Source organism: Kogia breviceps, chromosome 10 (assembly GCF_026419965.1).
Source record: "Kogia breviceps isolate mKogBre1 chromosome 10, mKogBre1 haplotype 1, whole genome shotgun sequence".
NCBI classification, from domain to species: Eukaryota; Metazoa; Chordata; class Mammalia; order Artiodactyla; family Physeteridae; genus Kogia; species Kogia breviceps.
Window position 1 is genome coordinate 35,608,450 of NC_081319.1, and position 17,856 is coordinate 35,626,305.

General features: G+C 41.6%; 1 protein-coding gene across 10 annotated transcripts in view; it reads right to left on the minus strand.

Moving 5' to 3' along the window:
* Positions 1 to 17,856, minus strand: part of CACNA1D (calcium voltage-gated channel subunit alpha1 D) — a 328,454-nt gene that overhangs the window by 120,898 nt on the left and 189,700 nt on the right. For 7 of the 10 annotated variants that reach the window (XM_067043912.1, XM_067043915.1, XM_067043911.1 and 4 more), the window contains exon 8: positions 14,513 to 14,616. In XM_067043912.1, coding sequence (XP_066900013.1) covers positions 14,513 to 14,616 — 104 coding nt within the window. Of the gene's footprint in view, positions 1 to 14,512; positions 14,617 to 15,174; positions 15,279 to 17,856 lie in introns of all 10 variants that reach the window. The other 3 variants (XM_059075736.2, XM_059075735.2, XM_067043910.1) reach the window with 1 other exon arrangement.

Below are 17,856 nucleotides of genomic sequence, written 5' to 3' on the forward strand. Positions count from 1 at the left end.
TTTTTTTTTTTTTTTTTTTTGCATCTTCCATGTCTCTGCTTAACATTTTGAACACATGGAATATAGTTATAATGACTCTTTCATGTCCTTTTCTTCTAATTCTAACATCTGAGTGAGTTCTGGGTTGGTTTCAACTGATTGATTAAATCTTCTAATTATGGGTCACGTTTATCTGCTTCTTTGCATGCCTACTGACTTCTGAATCCCAGACATTTTAAGTTTTATCTTGTTGGATGGTAGATATGTTTGTATTCCTACAGATATGCCAGTGCTTTGTTCTGGGATGCAGTTAAGTAACTTGGACTAAACTGATTGATTGTTTCAGGTCTTGCTTTAATAATCTGTTAGGTCAATCTGGAACACTACTTAGTCTAGGACTAGTAATTCCACTACTGAGGCAAATCCTTTCTGAGTACTCTACCCAATGTCCTGTGAATTATGAGTTTTTCCAGCCGGGCTGGTGGGAACAGGCAATATTCCTGGCCCTATGCGAGCACTGAACACCATCCTTTCTAATCCATTCAAATATTCTTTCCCCAGCTTCCTCACACACATGTGCTGAAAAGTACTCTGTTGAATACTTAAGGGGGAACTTCTGGAGTTCTCTTTCTATGAAATTCTCTCCTCTCCAGTATTCTGTCCTGCATACTTTAGCCACCTTAGTTTTTGCAGACTCTTAGCTTCATGTTCTAAACCCAGGAGGACCACAGGGCTCTGCCTGGGTTCCCCCTCCTTGTGCCATGGCCCAGGAATTCTCTTAAGCCAGTAAATTGGAACAATTATGGAGCTTATTTAGTTTATTTCCTGGCTCTCAGGGATCACTGTCCTCCATTGCCTGACCTCCAGTGTCTTAAAAACTGTTGTTTTACATATATTGTCTGTTTGGGGTTTTGTTGTTTCAGGTGGGAGGGTAAATCTGGTATTTGTTACTCCATCTCAACCAGAAGCAGAAAACTCTTTTAAATCTATTTTAATGATATTTTAAAATCAATTTTATCATGACACAAGTCACGAACAATAAAATGCACACTATTTAAGTTGATGGTTTGGCTAACTAAGGTTGACACCATGTAAAAAACACCCCAATCAAGATAAAGAACATTTATAACACCTCCCAGAAAGGTCTCTCATTGCCCTTCCCAGTAAACTCTTCTTCTTCCCACCCTAGAAAATCAATGACCTGATTTCTACATTATAGACTAATTTTGCCTCTTCCAGAACTTCACCATATGTTCTGTTTTGTACCTGGCTTCTTTCCCTCAGCAAAATGTTTTTGAGCATCATTGATAATGCTGTACTAGTACTTCATTCTATTTTTACTGCTGAATGGTATTCCAAAGTTTGACTTGGATACCACAATTTGATTATCTATTTTACCTGCTGATAGACCTTTGGGTTTTTCCAATTTGAAGCTACTATGAACAATGCTCTATGAATGCTGACATACAAGTCATTTTGTGGACAGAAGGCTTTCATTTCTCTTCAGTAAACAACTAGGAATGGAACTGCTGAGCCATAAGGTAAGTATATGTTTAACTTTATGAGAACTTGGCAAGCTTTTCCAAAGTGGTTATACTATTTTATGTTTCTATGAGCAACATGTGAGCATTATCAGTTGCTCTATACTCCTGTCAACACTTGATACTGTCTTCTTTTTTTTTTTATTTTTAAATTTTTTTTGGGGGGTGGGTACACAGGCCTCTCACTGTTGTGGCCTCTCCCGTTGCAGAGCACAGGCCCTGGACGCGCAGGCTCAGCAGCCATGGCTCACGGGCCCAGCCGCTCCGCGGCATGTGGGATCTTCCCGGACCAGGGCACGAACCCGCGTCCCCTGCATCGGCAGGCGGACTCTCAACCACTGCACCACCAGGGAAGCCCCTGTCTTCTTGATTTTAGCTATTTTACTATTCTACATATGTAGTAGAATTTCACTGTAATTTTAGCTTGCATGTCCCAAATGATTAATAATATTAAACATCTTTACATGTACATTGGCTATTTGTATATATTCTTTTGCAAAGTATCTGTTCAAGTCTTTTGCCAATTTTAATTATTTTTTGTTTATTGTATTGTTTACTGTTTATCTTATTACTTAAGAGTTCTTGTATATCCTCCATACAAACCCTTTGTCAGATATATGTATTGTGAATATTTTCTCCCATTGTGTGGTTTTCTTTTCAACTTTGTATTTATGAAGGGCAGAAGTATTTTTAGAAAACATTTATATTTTAGCTTTTTACTTAGATCTATGATCCATTTCTAGTTAGTGTTTCTTTCTAATGTGACCTAAAGGTCAAGGTTCATTTTTTTTTAAAGACATATCTAATTTTTCCAGCATTTCACTGAAAAAATAATTATCCTTTCTCCATTGAATTATTTAGCAGCTTTGTCAAAAAGCAATTGACCATATACACATATTTCTGGATTTTCTAGTCCATTCAATTGTTCTGTGTATCTATCTTTACGCTAAAATGACACTGTATTTACTGTAGCCTTATGGAATTCTTGAAATCAGGTAGTATAAGTCATCCAACTTTGTTCTTTGTCAAGATTGTTTACTTATTATAGGTCCTTTGCAATTTATATAAATATTGATATCATCTTGTCAGTTTACTTTAAAAAAGCCATTAGCATTTATGAATGGGACAGCACTTAATAAATAAATTTGAGGAATGCAGATAAATTCAACATCTGAAAAATATTTAATCTTCCAATCCAGACCAAATGATCATGGGCCATCATCATTTACCTAGATCGTCTTTAATTTTACTAACCAGTAGTTTTCAGTGCAGAGGTCTTCCATATCTTTTCTTATCTATATTCCTAAGGATTTTAATTTGTTAATGCTATTGTAAATCATATTTTCTCAAATTTCATTTTCCACATGCTTGCAGCTTGTGTATAGGAATAAAATTGATTTTTGTACCCTGAGACCTTGCTACATTCACTTATTAATTCTAGTAGGTTTTCTGACAATTTGTTAGGACCTTCTAAGTAGACAATCATGTTTTCTGTGAACAGAAATAGCTTTTGTTTTCTTTCTAATCTTTCTGCCTTTTACATCCTTTACTTGCCTTAATGTGCTGGCCAGTACTTCCAGTAAAATGTTGAACAAAAAGGGTGAGAGAGGAATGATTACTTTGTTCTTAATCTCAGGGAAAAAAAGCATCCAGCCTTTCACCATTAAGTATGTTGTCAGTTACAGTTTTTGTGTTTTTTTTGTAGATAACCTTTTTCAGGTTGAGGAAGTTCCCATATATTCCTAGTTTGTTAAGAGCTTTTTATCATGAATATTACAGAATACTGTTGGTGGCATTTTCTGAGATGATCATATGATTTTTCTCCTTCATTCTGTTAATATGGTAAATTACATTGTTTGATTTTCCAAAGGTGAACTAATCTTGTGTTTCCTGGATAAACCCCACTTGGTCATGGGGTATTATTCTTCTAATAATTGCTAGATTTAATTTGCTAGTATTTGAGAATTTTTACATCTATGTTAATGAAAACTACTGTTCTTTTCTTATGTCTGTTGGATTTGGTACTGAGGTTACTCTGGCCTCATAAAAATACGTTAGGGAATGTCCCTTCCTCCTCTATTATCTGAGATTTTTTTCTAGAAATGATATTCTTTCTTTCTAAGTTGTTTGACAGAATTCACTTTTGACATCATTGAGGTCCCCAGTTTTCCTTGAGAAGGTTTATGATTCTGAATTCCATTTAAAAAGCAAATATAGGGCTCTTCAGTCTTTTCTTTCTTTTTGAGTCAGTTCTAATAAGCTGTGTTCTTCAAGGCATTTGTCCATTTCTCCTAAGTTACTGAATTGTTGTAAAATTATTTATCCTAGTCTCTTGTTATCATTTTAATGTCTATAATATTTGTGTTGACATACCCTCCATCGTTTCTAATACTGATCGATTTTTCTTTTTTGATTAGTCTTGCTAAAGATTTATTAACTTTATTAAGCTTTTCAAAGAGTCCACTCTTGTCTTTGTTAACTTTACCTATTTCTTGCATTTTCTCTTCTACTGACTTATGTTAATATTTTTTTTTCTACTTTGCTTGGATTTAATTTGCTTTTCTTTTCTAGATTCTTAGATGGGAATACAGACCACTGAATGTAAACCTTTTTTCTTTACTAATATAGGCATTTAAAGCTATAAATTTCTAAGCACTGCTTTAGATGGATAATGCAAATTGAGATGTTGTATTTTTATTATCTTTCCGTTTAAAAAACTTCTTACTTTTATTGTAATGTTTTTTAAAATTTTAAGTTATTTAGAGATGTATCATTTAATTTTCAGTATTTGAAGGACTTTCTAGACAGCGTACTGTTACCTGTTTCTATTTCAAATCAATTGCTATTACAAAAAAATGTACTCTGCAAGATTTAAATCTTTTGATACTTAGTGAGACTTTTTTTTTTTTTTTAATACAGTCCACATGTGGTCTATCCTGGTGCTCCTGAACAGAATGAGTATTCTGCAGTTATCAGATAGAGTGTTCTGTAAGTACCAGTTAGGTCATTCTGGTTGGTAGTGTTCAGATGTTATCTATATTTAGTTTTTTTCATAAACCCTTGCTCTTCAGTTATTGAAAGAACTATAAAACTTTTATCTATGTTTGTGGATTTACTGATTTCTCCACTTAATTTTGACAGCTTTCCCTTCACGTATGTCAAAGTTTATTAGGTACAAACTCATGTAGAATCATTGTCTTCTTGATGAATTGACCCTTCCAGGAATATGAAATGTCCCTATCTCTGAAATATCTCTCTCTGCAAATATTCCTTGTATAGAAGTCTATTTTATATATTTGGTATTAATATTTTATCCCTTTATTTTTTTTATCCCTTTATTTTTTAATCTGTGTCTTTATAGTATCTTGCATTTTATTCACTCTGACAATTTCTGTCTTTTAATTAAAACACTGTGCCCATTTCATTCAATCCAAGTACTGATACAGTTGAGTTTATGTCCACCATCCTGCTATTGGTTTTTTGTTCATCCCATATGTTCTTTGTTCCTTTCCTGCCTTATCGGTCATCTCTCAATTCGTTTCTATTGACGCCCCCACCCCATCTTGATTATGGATCATGTTTTCCTGCTTTTCATGTCCTGTAACTTTTAATGATGTGGGGAAACATTTGGGGAACATCTGCCATTTTAGTGCCTTCCTTTAATGGGTGTTGACTTGTTTTGGCAGGTGTTAAGTGAGCCACTTGTCCTGATCCTTTTGAAGCTTGTTTGTATGATTTGCAGGTCTACACTGGGGTAGGTCTAGAGTGGCTATAACTCCAGGGCTAAGGTAACCTTACCCGTAATGCCTGGTCTTTCCGAGGTCTCACTTGAATGTCCAATGTATCATCAATGTCAATCTATTCCAGCTGGTCAGAATCCCTCTGTTTCCCAACACTGAGATTTCCAGCAGCTCACAGCTTTGTAGTAGCTGTTCTCTACCAATAAATTCAACTGGCACATAGCAGCTTAGTATATAATCAAAGATTTCAGAGACTCCCTATTCAGCTTTCTGGAACCCCTTCTCTGCATACCTCACTCTCTCCAGTACCCTGCCCTGAAAATTCCAGCTGTCTCGGCCTCTCAAACTCTGCTCTTTGCCTCTCGAGCAAATAGACCACTGTCCTCCTCTGGGCTCTGCCTCCTGTGCCACAATTCTAAAAGCATCTCCGGGCAGACAGCCAGGACAATTGTGGCACTTACTGCATGTGTTTCTCTTCTCCTAAGGAACCCAATCCTGTGTTGCCTATTTCCATCTTCTGGAAAAAAAAAAAAAAACTGCTTTGTATATTTTCGCCAGTTTTATAGTTGTTTATAGCAAAAGGTCCATTCTGGCACTGTTACTATATTGTGGCTGGAAGAGGATTACAATAGCCTTAAATTGGTCTCCCCACATCCAGTCTTGCATCCATCCAATCCATTCATACTACTGCAGCTAGAGTGATTTTTATATGCTGAATTTTTCCAACGTTAAGAAAAAAGTTCAAACGTTCATAAAAGTAGGAAGACTTACACAGTGAACAGCCATATGCCTACCACCTAGTTTCCACAATTAACATTTGCTACATTTTCTTTAGGTCCTATCTATCCATCCCTCTATCCATCCAGTTATATTTTTTGAAGTATTTTAAGGTAAGTTGAAGATATCAGAAAGCAGAGTAATTTTTATAAAACACAAATATAAATCACATCACTTTGGGCTTGAAATTTATCAGTGGGTTCCTTTACCCTTCAGCTAATGACCAGAATCTGTGATGTGATCTTGAAGGACCTTTGTGATCTGGGCTCTGCTGACCAGTCTGTCTTCTTTTCTTCACCCTCCTTTCCCAGCCCCCTGAGTGCCTGCCACCCTGGCTTTCTTCAGTTTCTCCAATGCCCTCTGTTCCTTCCCACTGTCAGGCCTTTGCATGGGTTTCTCCTTGACTGTAATACCCTCCCCAAGCATCTTCTCCCATCTTGCCTGGATATGATGGCTATTCGTTCGTCCTTCTCTTCCTCCAGTATGCTTCCCCTAGACATTTGTTCTCCCTGTTAAACACTCTCACAGCACCATGCACCTTTCCTTCAAAGAACTTATAAAAGTTTATAATTTTTGTCTCCCTCATGAGATACAAGCTTCATGAAGACAAAATTCTGCTTTGTCTCACCATTGAAACCACTGTGTAGGCACACAAAAAATATTCATTGAATGAATAAGTCCTTTTTTCTTAAGTAGTCTAAGAGAGAGAGAAAAATATCGAGCAAGATTTTCTGTTTATTAGTCTGTTGCACTGAACCCGATCCAGTGGTACAGGGTTAGTCCTAAATATCACCTCCAAGCCAATTATTATCATTGCCCTCATCCAGATTCTTGGGAACGAAGTCATTCAGAAAGCCCTCCAAGACAGGAAATTCACCATTTTTTCAGTGCTCTTTTACACAACCAATCTAAATTCTCGTAACGCTGTGGATCCATATCTTCATTTGATTCTCAGAGATATAGCTCTGAGTCTCAGAGTTTCATTCTGTTTCAGAGAAAATATTTTTAAAATAGTATCTTTAAGGGTTTAACACCAGACAGCGCCCAACACCTCATTCTGTGCCTCTCCGCACACACTCTTACCTTACACACCAGGGCAATAATGACAGCTCTCCTTTGCTTTGTGGGACCTGCGAACACTGTCTCACATGGGAGAAGGATACTTTCGCCTTGGGTGCATAATTTGCTTAAATATTAAAATGTTCCAGGAAAGGAACAACTGCTGAACTTTAATAAAGAAGAGCTCCCTGGCTTCCCTGGTGGCGCAGCGGTTGAGAATCCACTTGCCGATGCAGGGGACACGGGTTCGTGCCCCGGTCCGGGAGGATTCCACATGCCGCAGAGCAGCTAGGCCCGTGAGCCATGGCCACTGAGCCTGCGCGTCCGGAGCCTGTGCTCCGCAACGGGAGAGGCCGCAACGGTGAGAGGCCTGCATACCGAAAAAGAAAAAAAAAAAAAAGAGCTCCCTATACCCCAGACATACAGGTCTTGCTATACTGAGCTGTCCTGCTATACCAATACTTGATTTCTAAAAGTAATGTTACCAGCCTATAAGTGGTATTACACAGAAGGAAAAAAAGACTGGCATAAGGTTGACAGTAATACCTTAGGGCAATCACAGAAGTCAAATTATTAAATTCATAAACAACTCTTCACTGCAGAAGTAACAGTGATTGTTAATGCCACCAACGGAATAGGGAACACAGGAAAATTATGGCTTTAATTTCAACCATTAAGGTACCAGAGACTTAATGAAGAGCTGAGCTCTGCATGAGAGCACTATGATGAATTCGCTTAGTACAGAGCTCTCCACTGGCAAAATGGGTGCTCAGGAGGGCACACGTGGCCAGAGATGCCTCCTGGATCCTCAGAGGTTTTTGCCAAGTGTTATAAAAAAAGGATTTGGTTAGGAACAGATGATAGCCACAGCTGACAAGTGAGAGAGCTCTCCTGAATCTGTTGCTAGTGCCTGGCTGCTGTCCACTGCTGTTGCCAGGGAAACAGGCGTCAGCTTGATGGAAATAAGGATCAGCGAAAACTTTCACTTACCTCATTTCCACTGATCCCAACAGCCATTTCTATGGAAACAGTCGCTTCGAGCCAGCAGCGTAGAGGTTACCACTCACTCGTTAATGTCAGGTGAGGCTACCAGCCTATGCACTTCAGGTACCACCATACCTACAGCACCCGCATCCACCTGTCAGCCACCCCCGACAGCATCTTAACTCTGCAACAGGAAAGTTCAGTGCTTAAAAGTATATATAAATGTTTAACACGGTTCTTTATTAGAAAAAGGAAATTTAGCATTCTTCCACGTAAAGCTGAAGTGGGGCTTAATTTCTTGTTCTACCAAAACCAAACCATGTGAAGTTACTAAAGGACCACAGATCTCTCCCTCAGCTTTCAACCCCACTCCCAACATTACTTCCAAGTTCAAGAAAAGAGTCCTCCCACTGTATGGACAACTCTTTCACCTATGAGTCTAGTCAAACCAAAGACAAATCCAGCTAAACGTGTCTGGAATTCTGGCAGTCTGATCACTAATTATGCACAGGAAAATTTTTTTTTTTTTTAATTGTAAGAACTATCTACAAATACCCTCCACTGTCCCTTTGTTTTTGGACTAGATCTCGGTGTGCTTTCTTAGTCTGTTGGTCAAGATATGGAATGAACTCATTAACTCAATATAATTTTATTCTGTAAAACAGTGGTAACCAACCATGCTGAGAGCCTGGTTATCCCATTACCTAACTATACCCCTTTCAACGCTGCAAGCAATTCAACTACTCTTCTAAGATGTAGATATGTTTATGTACAGGAAGAAATTCTGTTGTCTATTTTTTATCAGCAGATGCAGGTCAAATATTTAATGACAGCTAATTCTAATCCCAGTCATGAATAATTTATATGAATGCCTATTCCGAGAAGGTATGTCTCCTCAAGCAAACAACCACCATCTACCTGGTATGTTTTGCCCCCGGAGCCAACATTCAAGGGGAGGAAATTAGAGGCAATCTCCGATTGACCATGACTCATAATGGTGTGAATTTAATGGGCCAGGATGTAAATTATGATGCCCTCCCAAACCTGAACCTATTCAGTACAGTGCCTCCCCCCAACACCACCCCTCTCCACTTCCTCTATACCAACAGTAACACAGGTAGGTGGAGTAGCCATGCCTGAATCTTTCTCTAGGTTTTTTATCCCAACACTTTCAACCAATCACCAAGCACCCTTTCCCCCCAATTATTGTGGATTAAAGAGAAACCAAATGGGTTGAAGAGAAATGGAATGTTCTGGACAAATGTGAATCAAGTCTAAGGATTAGGAGATGAAATTAATCACTTTTTTCCTTTAAAAAAGTGATTAGGATAGAGGTCCATCTCAATATTGGTCATAGTTTGGTAAATAGTTCAAAAGCCTACATAGTATGATACTGAATTTATAAAAGAAAAGAAAATAGAGTTTTTAAACATTTTTTGACAAGGAACATCCAGGCACCAAGACAACAGTATTAAAAACAACTGAACAGAAAAAAATATTCATGGTATAGGATCCTAAAATTGCCCTTTGGATTTACTATGAAAAATGGCATGTGGGGCCTGACTTCAAAGGCCGACAGAGAACAGATGCATCGAAGTCTGGGTTATATTACACTAATCTCTTAAGGGTCTTCTATCTAATCTCTTTCTGGCCATTGCTAAGTGCCAGGGATATGACTGCCACTAAAATAAATATCAGAGATTATCTAAACTTCTCAGGAGAAATCCACCTAACAGACATCAAAACCTGTCTAGGCATTGTGGGTCCTTAGTCTTTCTTTGGCAGAAACAAAGACAAAGGCAAATCAAATCCTTCCTCAACAAGGATGTATAATTTACCAGCTTCTAAATATTTTCATCTTCATTGTACTTGTCTGCACCTCTGATAGCATTTTTGAACATTAGATCCTCTAAAAGCAAAGAGCAGTAGAGAATACTTTGTTTATTAACTCCTGAGTAAAATAGTCATGCAAATTAAACCCAATCTATAGGCCCAGGGGAAAAAAATTAGCTTAAAAGAACTAACTTGATTAGATTTTTCTTGCATCAAATCCCCTTTTATATACTCTTATTCAAGCTATCATCATAACGATAACCAAGCTCTCTACACTCTTCAGCTCACTGAATCCTCGCGCAACTCCACATGGTGAATATTATTAACATCATTTCACAGACAAGGAAAGTGAAGCTCTAAGAGGTAGGTCATTTCACCAAATCTCACAGTTGGTAAAAGGTAGAGCAAAGGGCTTCCCTGGTGGCGCAGTAGTTGAGAGTCCGCCTGCCGATGCAGGGGACGCGGGTTCGTGCCCCGGTCCGGGAGGATCCCGCATGCCGTGGAGCAGCTGGGCCCGTGAGCCATGGCCACTGAGCCTGTGCGTCCGGAGCCTGTGCTCCTCAAAGGGATAGGCCACAGCAGTGAGAGGCCCGCGTACAGCAAAAAAAAAAAAAAAAAAAAAAGGTAGAGCAAAGAGTCCAGTATTGATTATCCAACTCTAAAGCCAGTGTTTAACCATATGTTACAGAAATGCCATGCCCCTCTATTTGTGCAAAGAAATTACTGTCAGACATAACCTCAATCATGATTTACAGCTGCATCATACTTTATAGCTGACAAAGAACCTCCACGGCCTCCTCTTGGGGGGCACCGAGTACAGTATTACTGTGCATACATAGCTCGTTTCTCTTGGTCACTTCCTGGGAAATCCAGAAAATGGGACACTTCGGATAGTTTCCAAACAGCCCCTCAGTTGTTCCCACCTCGCCCGGGAGGGGACTGGGAGAGGGTCCGTGGATTTAAGAGAAAGATAGATTCAATGAGTAAAATTCTTTACAGTACATATTTTTCAAAGCACTTCTACATTCATGAGCTGACCTAAAGCCAGCTACCCTACGGCAGGAGGGGCAGCACGGCAGCATCTTCCCCATTTGAGGGGTCAAGAGACGGAGGCTCAGGGCTCCTAAGTGAAGTCCCAGAGTTAGCGGGTGACACTGGCAGGACCAGAACCAAGGTCTTCCAGTTCCCTTCTCATCTACCAGTCCCTTCTTGGGGGTTTGACCCACACCACAGGGGCTCAGAGGGCCCTCTACCTTACCGCAGGTGTGCCTGGCATCAGGTGGGTCCTGCAGGTGAAGACACAAGCCCACTGTCCATGACCACCATTTCCCCCCGGGAATCTGGCAGTGATTCTAAAGAAACAAAGCACAGAAACACCACTGTGTTCTCTTATTTTACCTATCTACGGACAAAAACCTCAGCGGGGACAAGGGTTAAGTGAACAATTTTAAAAGTGAAAAATCATCAAAGCCACCATGAGAACAGACAGAGTCTGAATTGTAGACTTAATCGACAGTCTTTCCAATATCTGGTCAAACTGGGACCATCTCCTTAATGACGACTTAATGTGAGATCGCAACTCTAGTTACAGATATTCTCGGCTCCTCCCACAGAGCACGAGCACCAGAGAAAAATGTCTTCATCCAGGATCACACTTGGCTATGCCAGGCGTACAGTTCATGAACCTCGTGCTCACCTTGAGAAGAACGGTCTGTGGTAAAAGCAAAGATTTTTCCAAAGCATCAGTCTTAATGCTTTAAAAACGTACCAACACCAAAACAAGTGTGCAAAAAAAAAAAAAAGGAGCAACAAATATTTCCAAATGGTTAACAGACAAAGACACACAGCATCTTAGAATGATTCTTCATTAGAAAGCAGCGGCACAGTCTTAAGTGTCTAAAACAGGAGAACCTTTTAATTTGGGCCTTTCGGAATTACATTTGTGTTGGTCTGATGGTCCCTAAGGGGCTATGAGACATAAGTTGTCTTCCTTTTCACATTTATTTAAAACATTTAAAACATTTTTTATATTCCCTCCAGTGTCCCCTAAAAAACTGGGAAGTACGCTAAGACTAAAACTAAAATTTAAAAAAAATTACATTTCTTTAACAAGAAAATGAATACAAATGACCCATTTTGATTTTGTGTTGCTTTGGGGGGAAGTCAAGGAGGAGTATCCCGGCAGAGAAGCCTGGGTAACTAATTGTTAGGGGAGGTGGGAGCATCCCCTTCTCCGGTTTCTCCACCCCCACACCCAGGGACACCTTATCATCTTTCAAGATCCAGCTCACAGACATGGAGCTTTCACAGCCCCTCCGTCTCCCCCTCTACTCTAGCTTGGCCATCCTGCACTGCCTAACAACAGTTCCCCCCGCCTCCCCGAGACAATGACTGAGTACAAGGCCCCCATCTGTGTCTTCCACATCTTGGCACCCTGGCTTCTGGCCCAGAGCCGGGCACTCACCAGGAACTCAGGAAAAGCTGACCAAATTAGCGAACGCAGATGCACAACTCTGCTCTGCAGACGTGGCTCTTCCTTTACACAGAGCACAGCTTAGCATTTCCTACCCAAGTGGCCTTACAGGTGGCACGGAGTCAGTTGCAGCCCCGCATCACGGAATGGACTGAAAACTGCTGCGAAATCTCGGATTTTATTGTAAAAATTCACGTGTCATTTGCGCTCTCCTTCATAAGGGATCTAGTTTTGTTCTGATTCAAAACTGTCTTTAAATTACTTACTATTTTCCCCAAAATATATTTTGGTACACTGGTTGTTCCACCATGGTGTGTGCCTGTTTTTACCCTCCAGCTTTGGGCACCACCCCCCTCGGAGTGCATATTTAACACCCACCATTGTAACAAGGAGTCCCTCCCTCCCATTTCCCCCTGTTTTCCTTTTTAAGCTGCCTCATCACGCAGGGGTGATGTTCCTGCTCTGGGAGTGCAGAGATAAGGCATGTCACTGGCACTGTTAAAATCAATCGCTTCCACAGCCTCAGTTTAGTTGCATTTAGGAGGCACGGGGTGCCAGGAATTCACAACAGAATTGCTGTTACCCTTGTACGGGCCGTTTCTGTGGTACAGTCAACAGGATGCTGTTTCTCCAGGGATACATTCCACCCTTACCATCCCGACACTAACCTAAGGGCATGGCGGGTCACTAGGAGGAAGGCGCTTTTAAAGTTTTAAGTGAAAGAACATGAGGCTTGAAGAGCCATTTATCTATAGAAGGAAGCTTTGGTTGAGGTGGGGGGAGGGGGTTAAGCTGTCACACCCCCAACTCAGTTCCTACTCCCCTCACTGTGGGGCACGGGCTCCAGGGCCATTGCTAGACAGGCCTTCACAGGACAGTGTACATCCATGGTGTAAAAGTGACCACGCTCGGTCAAGGAGAATTCTAAACGTGTTATCCCTGAAAATAGGCAGGGTAGGTTCGAGGGAAGATGAGGAAAGGAAGCAGACATGGATCACTAGCTCTGCTTTCTGCTCTGGAAAAGGCAGTGTTGAGAAAAATGCGATAAAGGTCTCTCCACTGACTCAGCATTACACGAAGACATCACTTCCCCCAAGATACAAGCTTGGAAAGGCACAGATAGAGTGAGTGAGGAGTAGATAAACTCACTGGGAATCAAGCCTATCAACAGTATCTCCTGAGGATGTCTGAGCTCAGCGAGTGACAGAGGCTCCTCTGGGGAGACGGGCACCTCCTGGGCCTTGGTCTCACTCCCAGCTCCGACCCCGTCCCAGCAATGGCTATATACTGGCTCTGCTTCTGAGAGTCTGGAGAGCCCTGGTTCCCTTTTCTGGGGTACTCCCCTGTCTGGGGTGTCTTTGGGATGGGGAGGACGCAGAGCTGCCCAGAAGGGCTCTGGGATGGCAACTACAGGCAGGGCGAAGCCCCCCTTCTGACCCAGCGAACCCCCTGTCAATCCACCGAGCCAAGGGGGTCAACAAAATGAAATTTCAAAAATGGTGACTGAGTGACATGGACGATGATAAGGCCATAGGCGATCTAGGTGCAAAAGCTGATTATTAGCCTGCATCAAAGACAGATTCTACAAGTTAAGATTAAAAATGAATTGAAGGGAGCATTCTCACAGTGACAGCAGCAGAAAACCAAGCTGAGAAACGATCCCGATCTGAAGGATGATTTATGTGCTAATCTAGGCTTATTTCTCTTTTACCACGAAATCTGAAAACAGCACTGGAAATCGGCAGGATACACTGCAGGTAAAAAGGGCCAGATTATGTACTAATGGGAAGAAAACCACAAAAGACAAAGGCCCTTTCCTGGGGGAGACCAAGGCTGGGAATCCTTTTCCTCACTTTTAATCTACTTCTACACACTGGCATATTAACGTGACTGGCTTCAGGGAAATGGTTCCATTAAATTAATAGTGTTTGGCAAGCATCAGAAACACAGAATCTCACAGACAGATACAAGCAGAAAGAATCACAGTTTAGTCCAAAAGCAACACACAGAGGGGACATCAGAGTCCACATGCATGCAGAGAAAGCCGCAGGGAGCAGCTGGGGGACACGCAGAGCCGCCTGACACATGGCAGCAGCAGAATGTGGAACACGGATCCAACTGCTTACCCACTAAGGACACCAAGAACCAGGTTAAGGACGAAAAATGAGCCAAGGATGATCAGACTAACAAAATACACCCATGGCCATTCCCATCCTATCGCATCATTTACCTGTAAAATGTAAGGAGATTAGTTATCAGTTATCCATTTGCTAAAGAGCAGAGCCCCAAGACCAGCTGCTGGACCACTAGGGCTTTGATTAAAGACTGGTGCTTCTAGAAGGGGACACCGCCACGGGCCTTTCAGTTTTGTTCTTTCAATAAGGACAGGTTCTGCTGCTGAAGCCTACAAATGTGGCCTACCAAAAGTCATTTAGCTACTGTTTTGTACCAATTAATCTGCATTATATCTGGATCCAGGCCAATAATACAATTATAGATGTATCTCCTTTTAGGACAGACAAATGGGCAAGCAATGCCAACGATTTAAATCCCAAGTGACAACGCTGATTAATTTCTGGTCAATAATTATCCCATAGCTTTCTTTCATGAAGGCTGGTAAGGTTCCAGGAAACATCTTGATTTGGGAAGCCTCAGCAGAAAAGAAAGCATCTTGGAGGACACATAAAATGCTTGGCACCCACCCGGCGGCCCCCATCTAGCAAAGCCTGTGTGGTCTTGGCAACTGTCCTCGGGACTCTGCTTTCAAGATGAAAGAGGTGTAGCTTACCCGCTCAATACACCAAGTACAAGATTTAGTACGAAAAATGACCCAAAGATGACGAGACTGACAAAATACACCCAGGGCAATTCAAATCCCATAGCATCATTCATCTGTAAGAAATAAGACGGTCTCATAGGAGTGGGTTAATAAGAGAATCTAATAAGGAGAGAGGGTTACATTAGAGACAGCATTCGATACATTTAATTAAACATTTACTTAGCTTCAAATCAGACAACAGTAGCCAATGCACATTCATTATATATTCCCAAAACACACACACACACACACACACACACACACACACACACACACACACACACAGAGTCATCAAAGCTTTCAGGGCAAATAACAGCAAACTTTGGCCACTGCTAGGGCAATCAGCTGGGATTTGGCTCTTTCTCACAGGAAACTGCCTTGGTAAGGGATTTTCAGAAAAGATCTTGATAGAAAACAAAACTAGTGCTTAGCTGGAAACTATTTTCTACTCTGCCCAAGTTGTCAGTACTATTTTTACTTTCAAAATTTGTGATGGTGGAAAAGTCTTAGTTATGGAGACAAATTTGCAACATTTGACTCTATAAATTCTTTTCTTTAAAAAAAAAAAAAACCCCTAAAATAATAACTTTCTACTGGAAGCCAACCAATCCAAGGAAACCTAACCCACTTTAAATCTGGATTATCTGCTATCAGTGAGTGCAAGCACAGCTAAATTAATGCAAGGAAGGAAAGTATTCAGAAGTCAACTAGCTGACACTTTCAGGGGGTGCTTTGGGGAATGACATTTTTTTCCACAACTGCACTCACAGGAAGGACCCAGGAGAAGGAAAGAAGCCCTTATCCTCCACACCTAGCTTGAACCTACATGACCCACCCTGGGGGAGCTGGCTCCAGCTGTGAGCTGTTCCAGAGGAACCTGGTGCCCCTACTTCTAGGACAAGCTGAAGCAGCACAGTCAGACATGGCCTCCCGGATACACCTTCCCAGGAGAGGTGTGATCATGAGCAGCTTTCATGATGGAGCAAACAAGTGCTTTCAGGTTCACGGCTGGATGGAACTTCCCGGCAGCACAGATCACGTTAGATTGGGCAAACACTTCTCCCAGGAAGGAAGTGTTAAGGACTGGTGAGGGGACAGAATGAATGACCCCCGGCCTGACTTTGTTGGAACAGCCAGAATCTTCGGCTAATAGAACAGTATATAGTCTGGGCTGATTCGTCATTCTTGCCTTGCAGGGTCAAGGCCCTTAGGCCTTTAAGCATGTGCTTTCCTTTACATTATCTGGTGCTAGATTTTCAGCATTACAGACCGAAGCTCAAGCATTTCACTGTCTGCCTCATGCAGAAACCAAACAGAAAAAGAGAACATTAAAAAAAAAAAATTACCTAACATCTGTTGCTGAAGTCTAGGGAGAGGGCATTAAATCCCTTATGAAACACCTGTTTGGCCACTGAAAATGGATGTGCTTAATAGAACTGCTATCAGTCTGCACATCTTACATCGGCAATTAGCGTAATGAATGAGGCAGGGCCGTGGCTGCAATTGTTGATCTCATTAAGTTGGATAAACTAATTTCAGCAGGAAGGCCAAGGGTAATTCTTCCAAAGCAACTACACCGCTAAACTTATTTAATAATCCAGATGTGGAGGAGAAGGAACAGGCTGCCTGGTGGAGGGACCAGAGCCCAGCCTGGAGTCAGGGCCTTCCACAGAGACCTCTCTGGGCCTGCTTCCCCTCTGTGGGAGCAAGAGGAGTACACATGACAGGGGAGAGTGGGCCCGCTCATGGGGAATAAGGATGTGCACGTCCAGGACTCCCACCGGAGACCCCACTCTCCCACAACTCTGGCAAAGTAGGCCAGTGGTCAGCCGAGCACCTGCCCCACCCATCCTCTTTGAGGCCTCAGTCCCACGTTCCAGAGGATGGCTCCAGGAACAGCTGTCGGCTCCAACTGGGAGGGAACATTTTTTTTTTTTTTTTAGTAAAGAAACTTTTAATTTCTTAGAAGTAAGTGTGCAACAGACTCCCATTTGCTCAAATCAGAAATATCACCTGGAATAACAGCTAGGGGCCGAGGGGAAAACAAAGGCCACAGGAGACTCTGTACATCTCCAGAGGGTGAGAAAGAGCAACAAATATTAAGCTTTAAGGGCCAGTCTTTCTCCCAAAGAAATCTCCTCAACCCAGGTCTCTTTTCAGAGGCTTACCATACACATGGGGCAAGTGAGAACTGCCAAGCTGGTCCCCGAAATACCCACAGGAAAATAGAGACTCTGCTTGGGATTTTGTCTGAGTGGTCTTTGCCAGCAATGGAAAAATCGGGAGGAGCTCAAGCATTTCAATTTAGATTTTTAAAATATTTATATCAAAGTCATCATGTGGTGTCATCTGGTACTCAGGAAATAACCTAGTTTCAGTTTCCCCTCACTTCAAAGGCTGAGACGCACATCCATATCTCCGAGTAAAGGCTAACCTAGGCTTTTTGTTGCAACTACTACTAGAAACTTGATATATTGGTTGTCGCTCCCCTGAGTATGGAATCAGAGAAAGGGGCAGAAAGGCAAGCTGCTGGCTGACTAGAGAGGGATTTCCCAGGTACACTGAATGAAGAAGACAGTCAGCTCGGCCAAGGGAACTTCCCATTTGAGTCATACAGCCAGCACTGCCATAGCTATGCTCACTGAGAAAAGA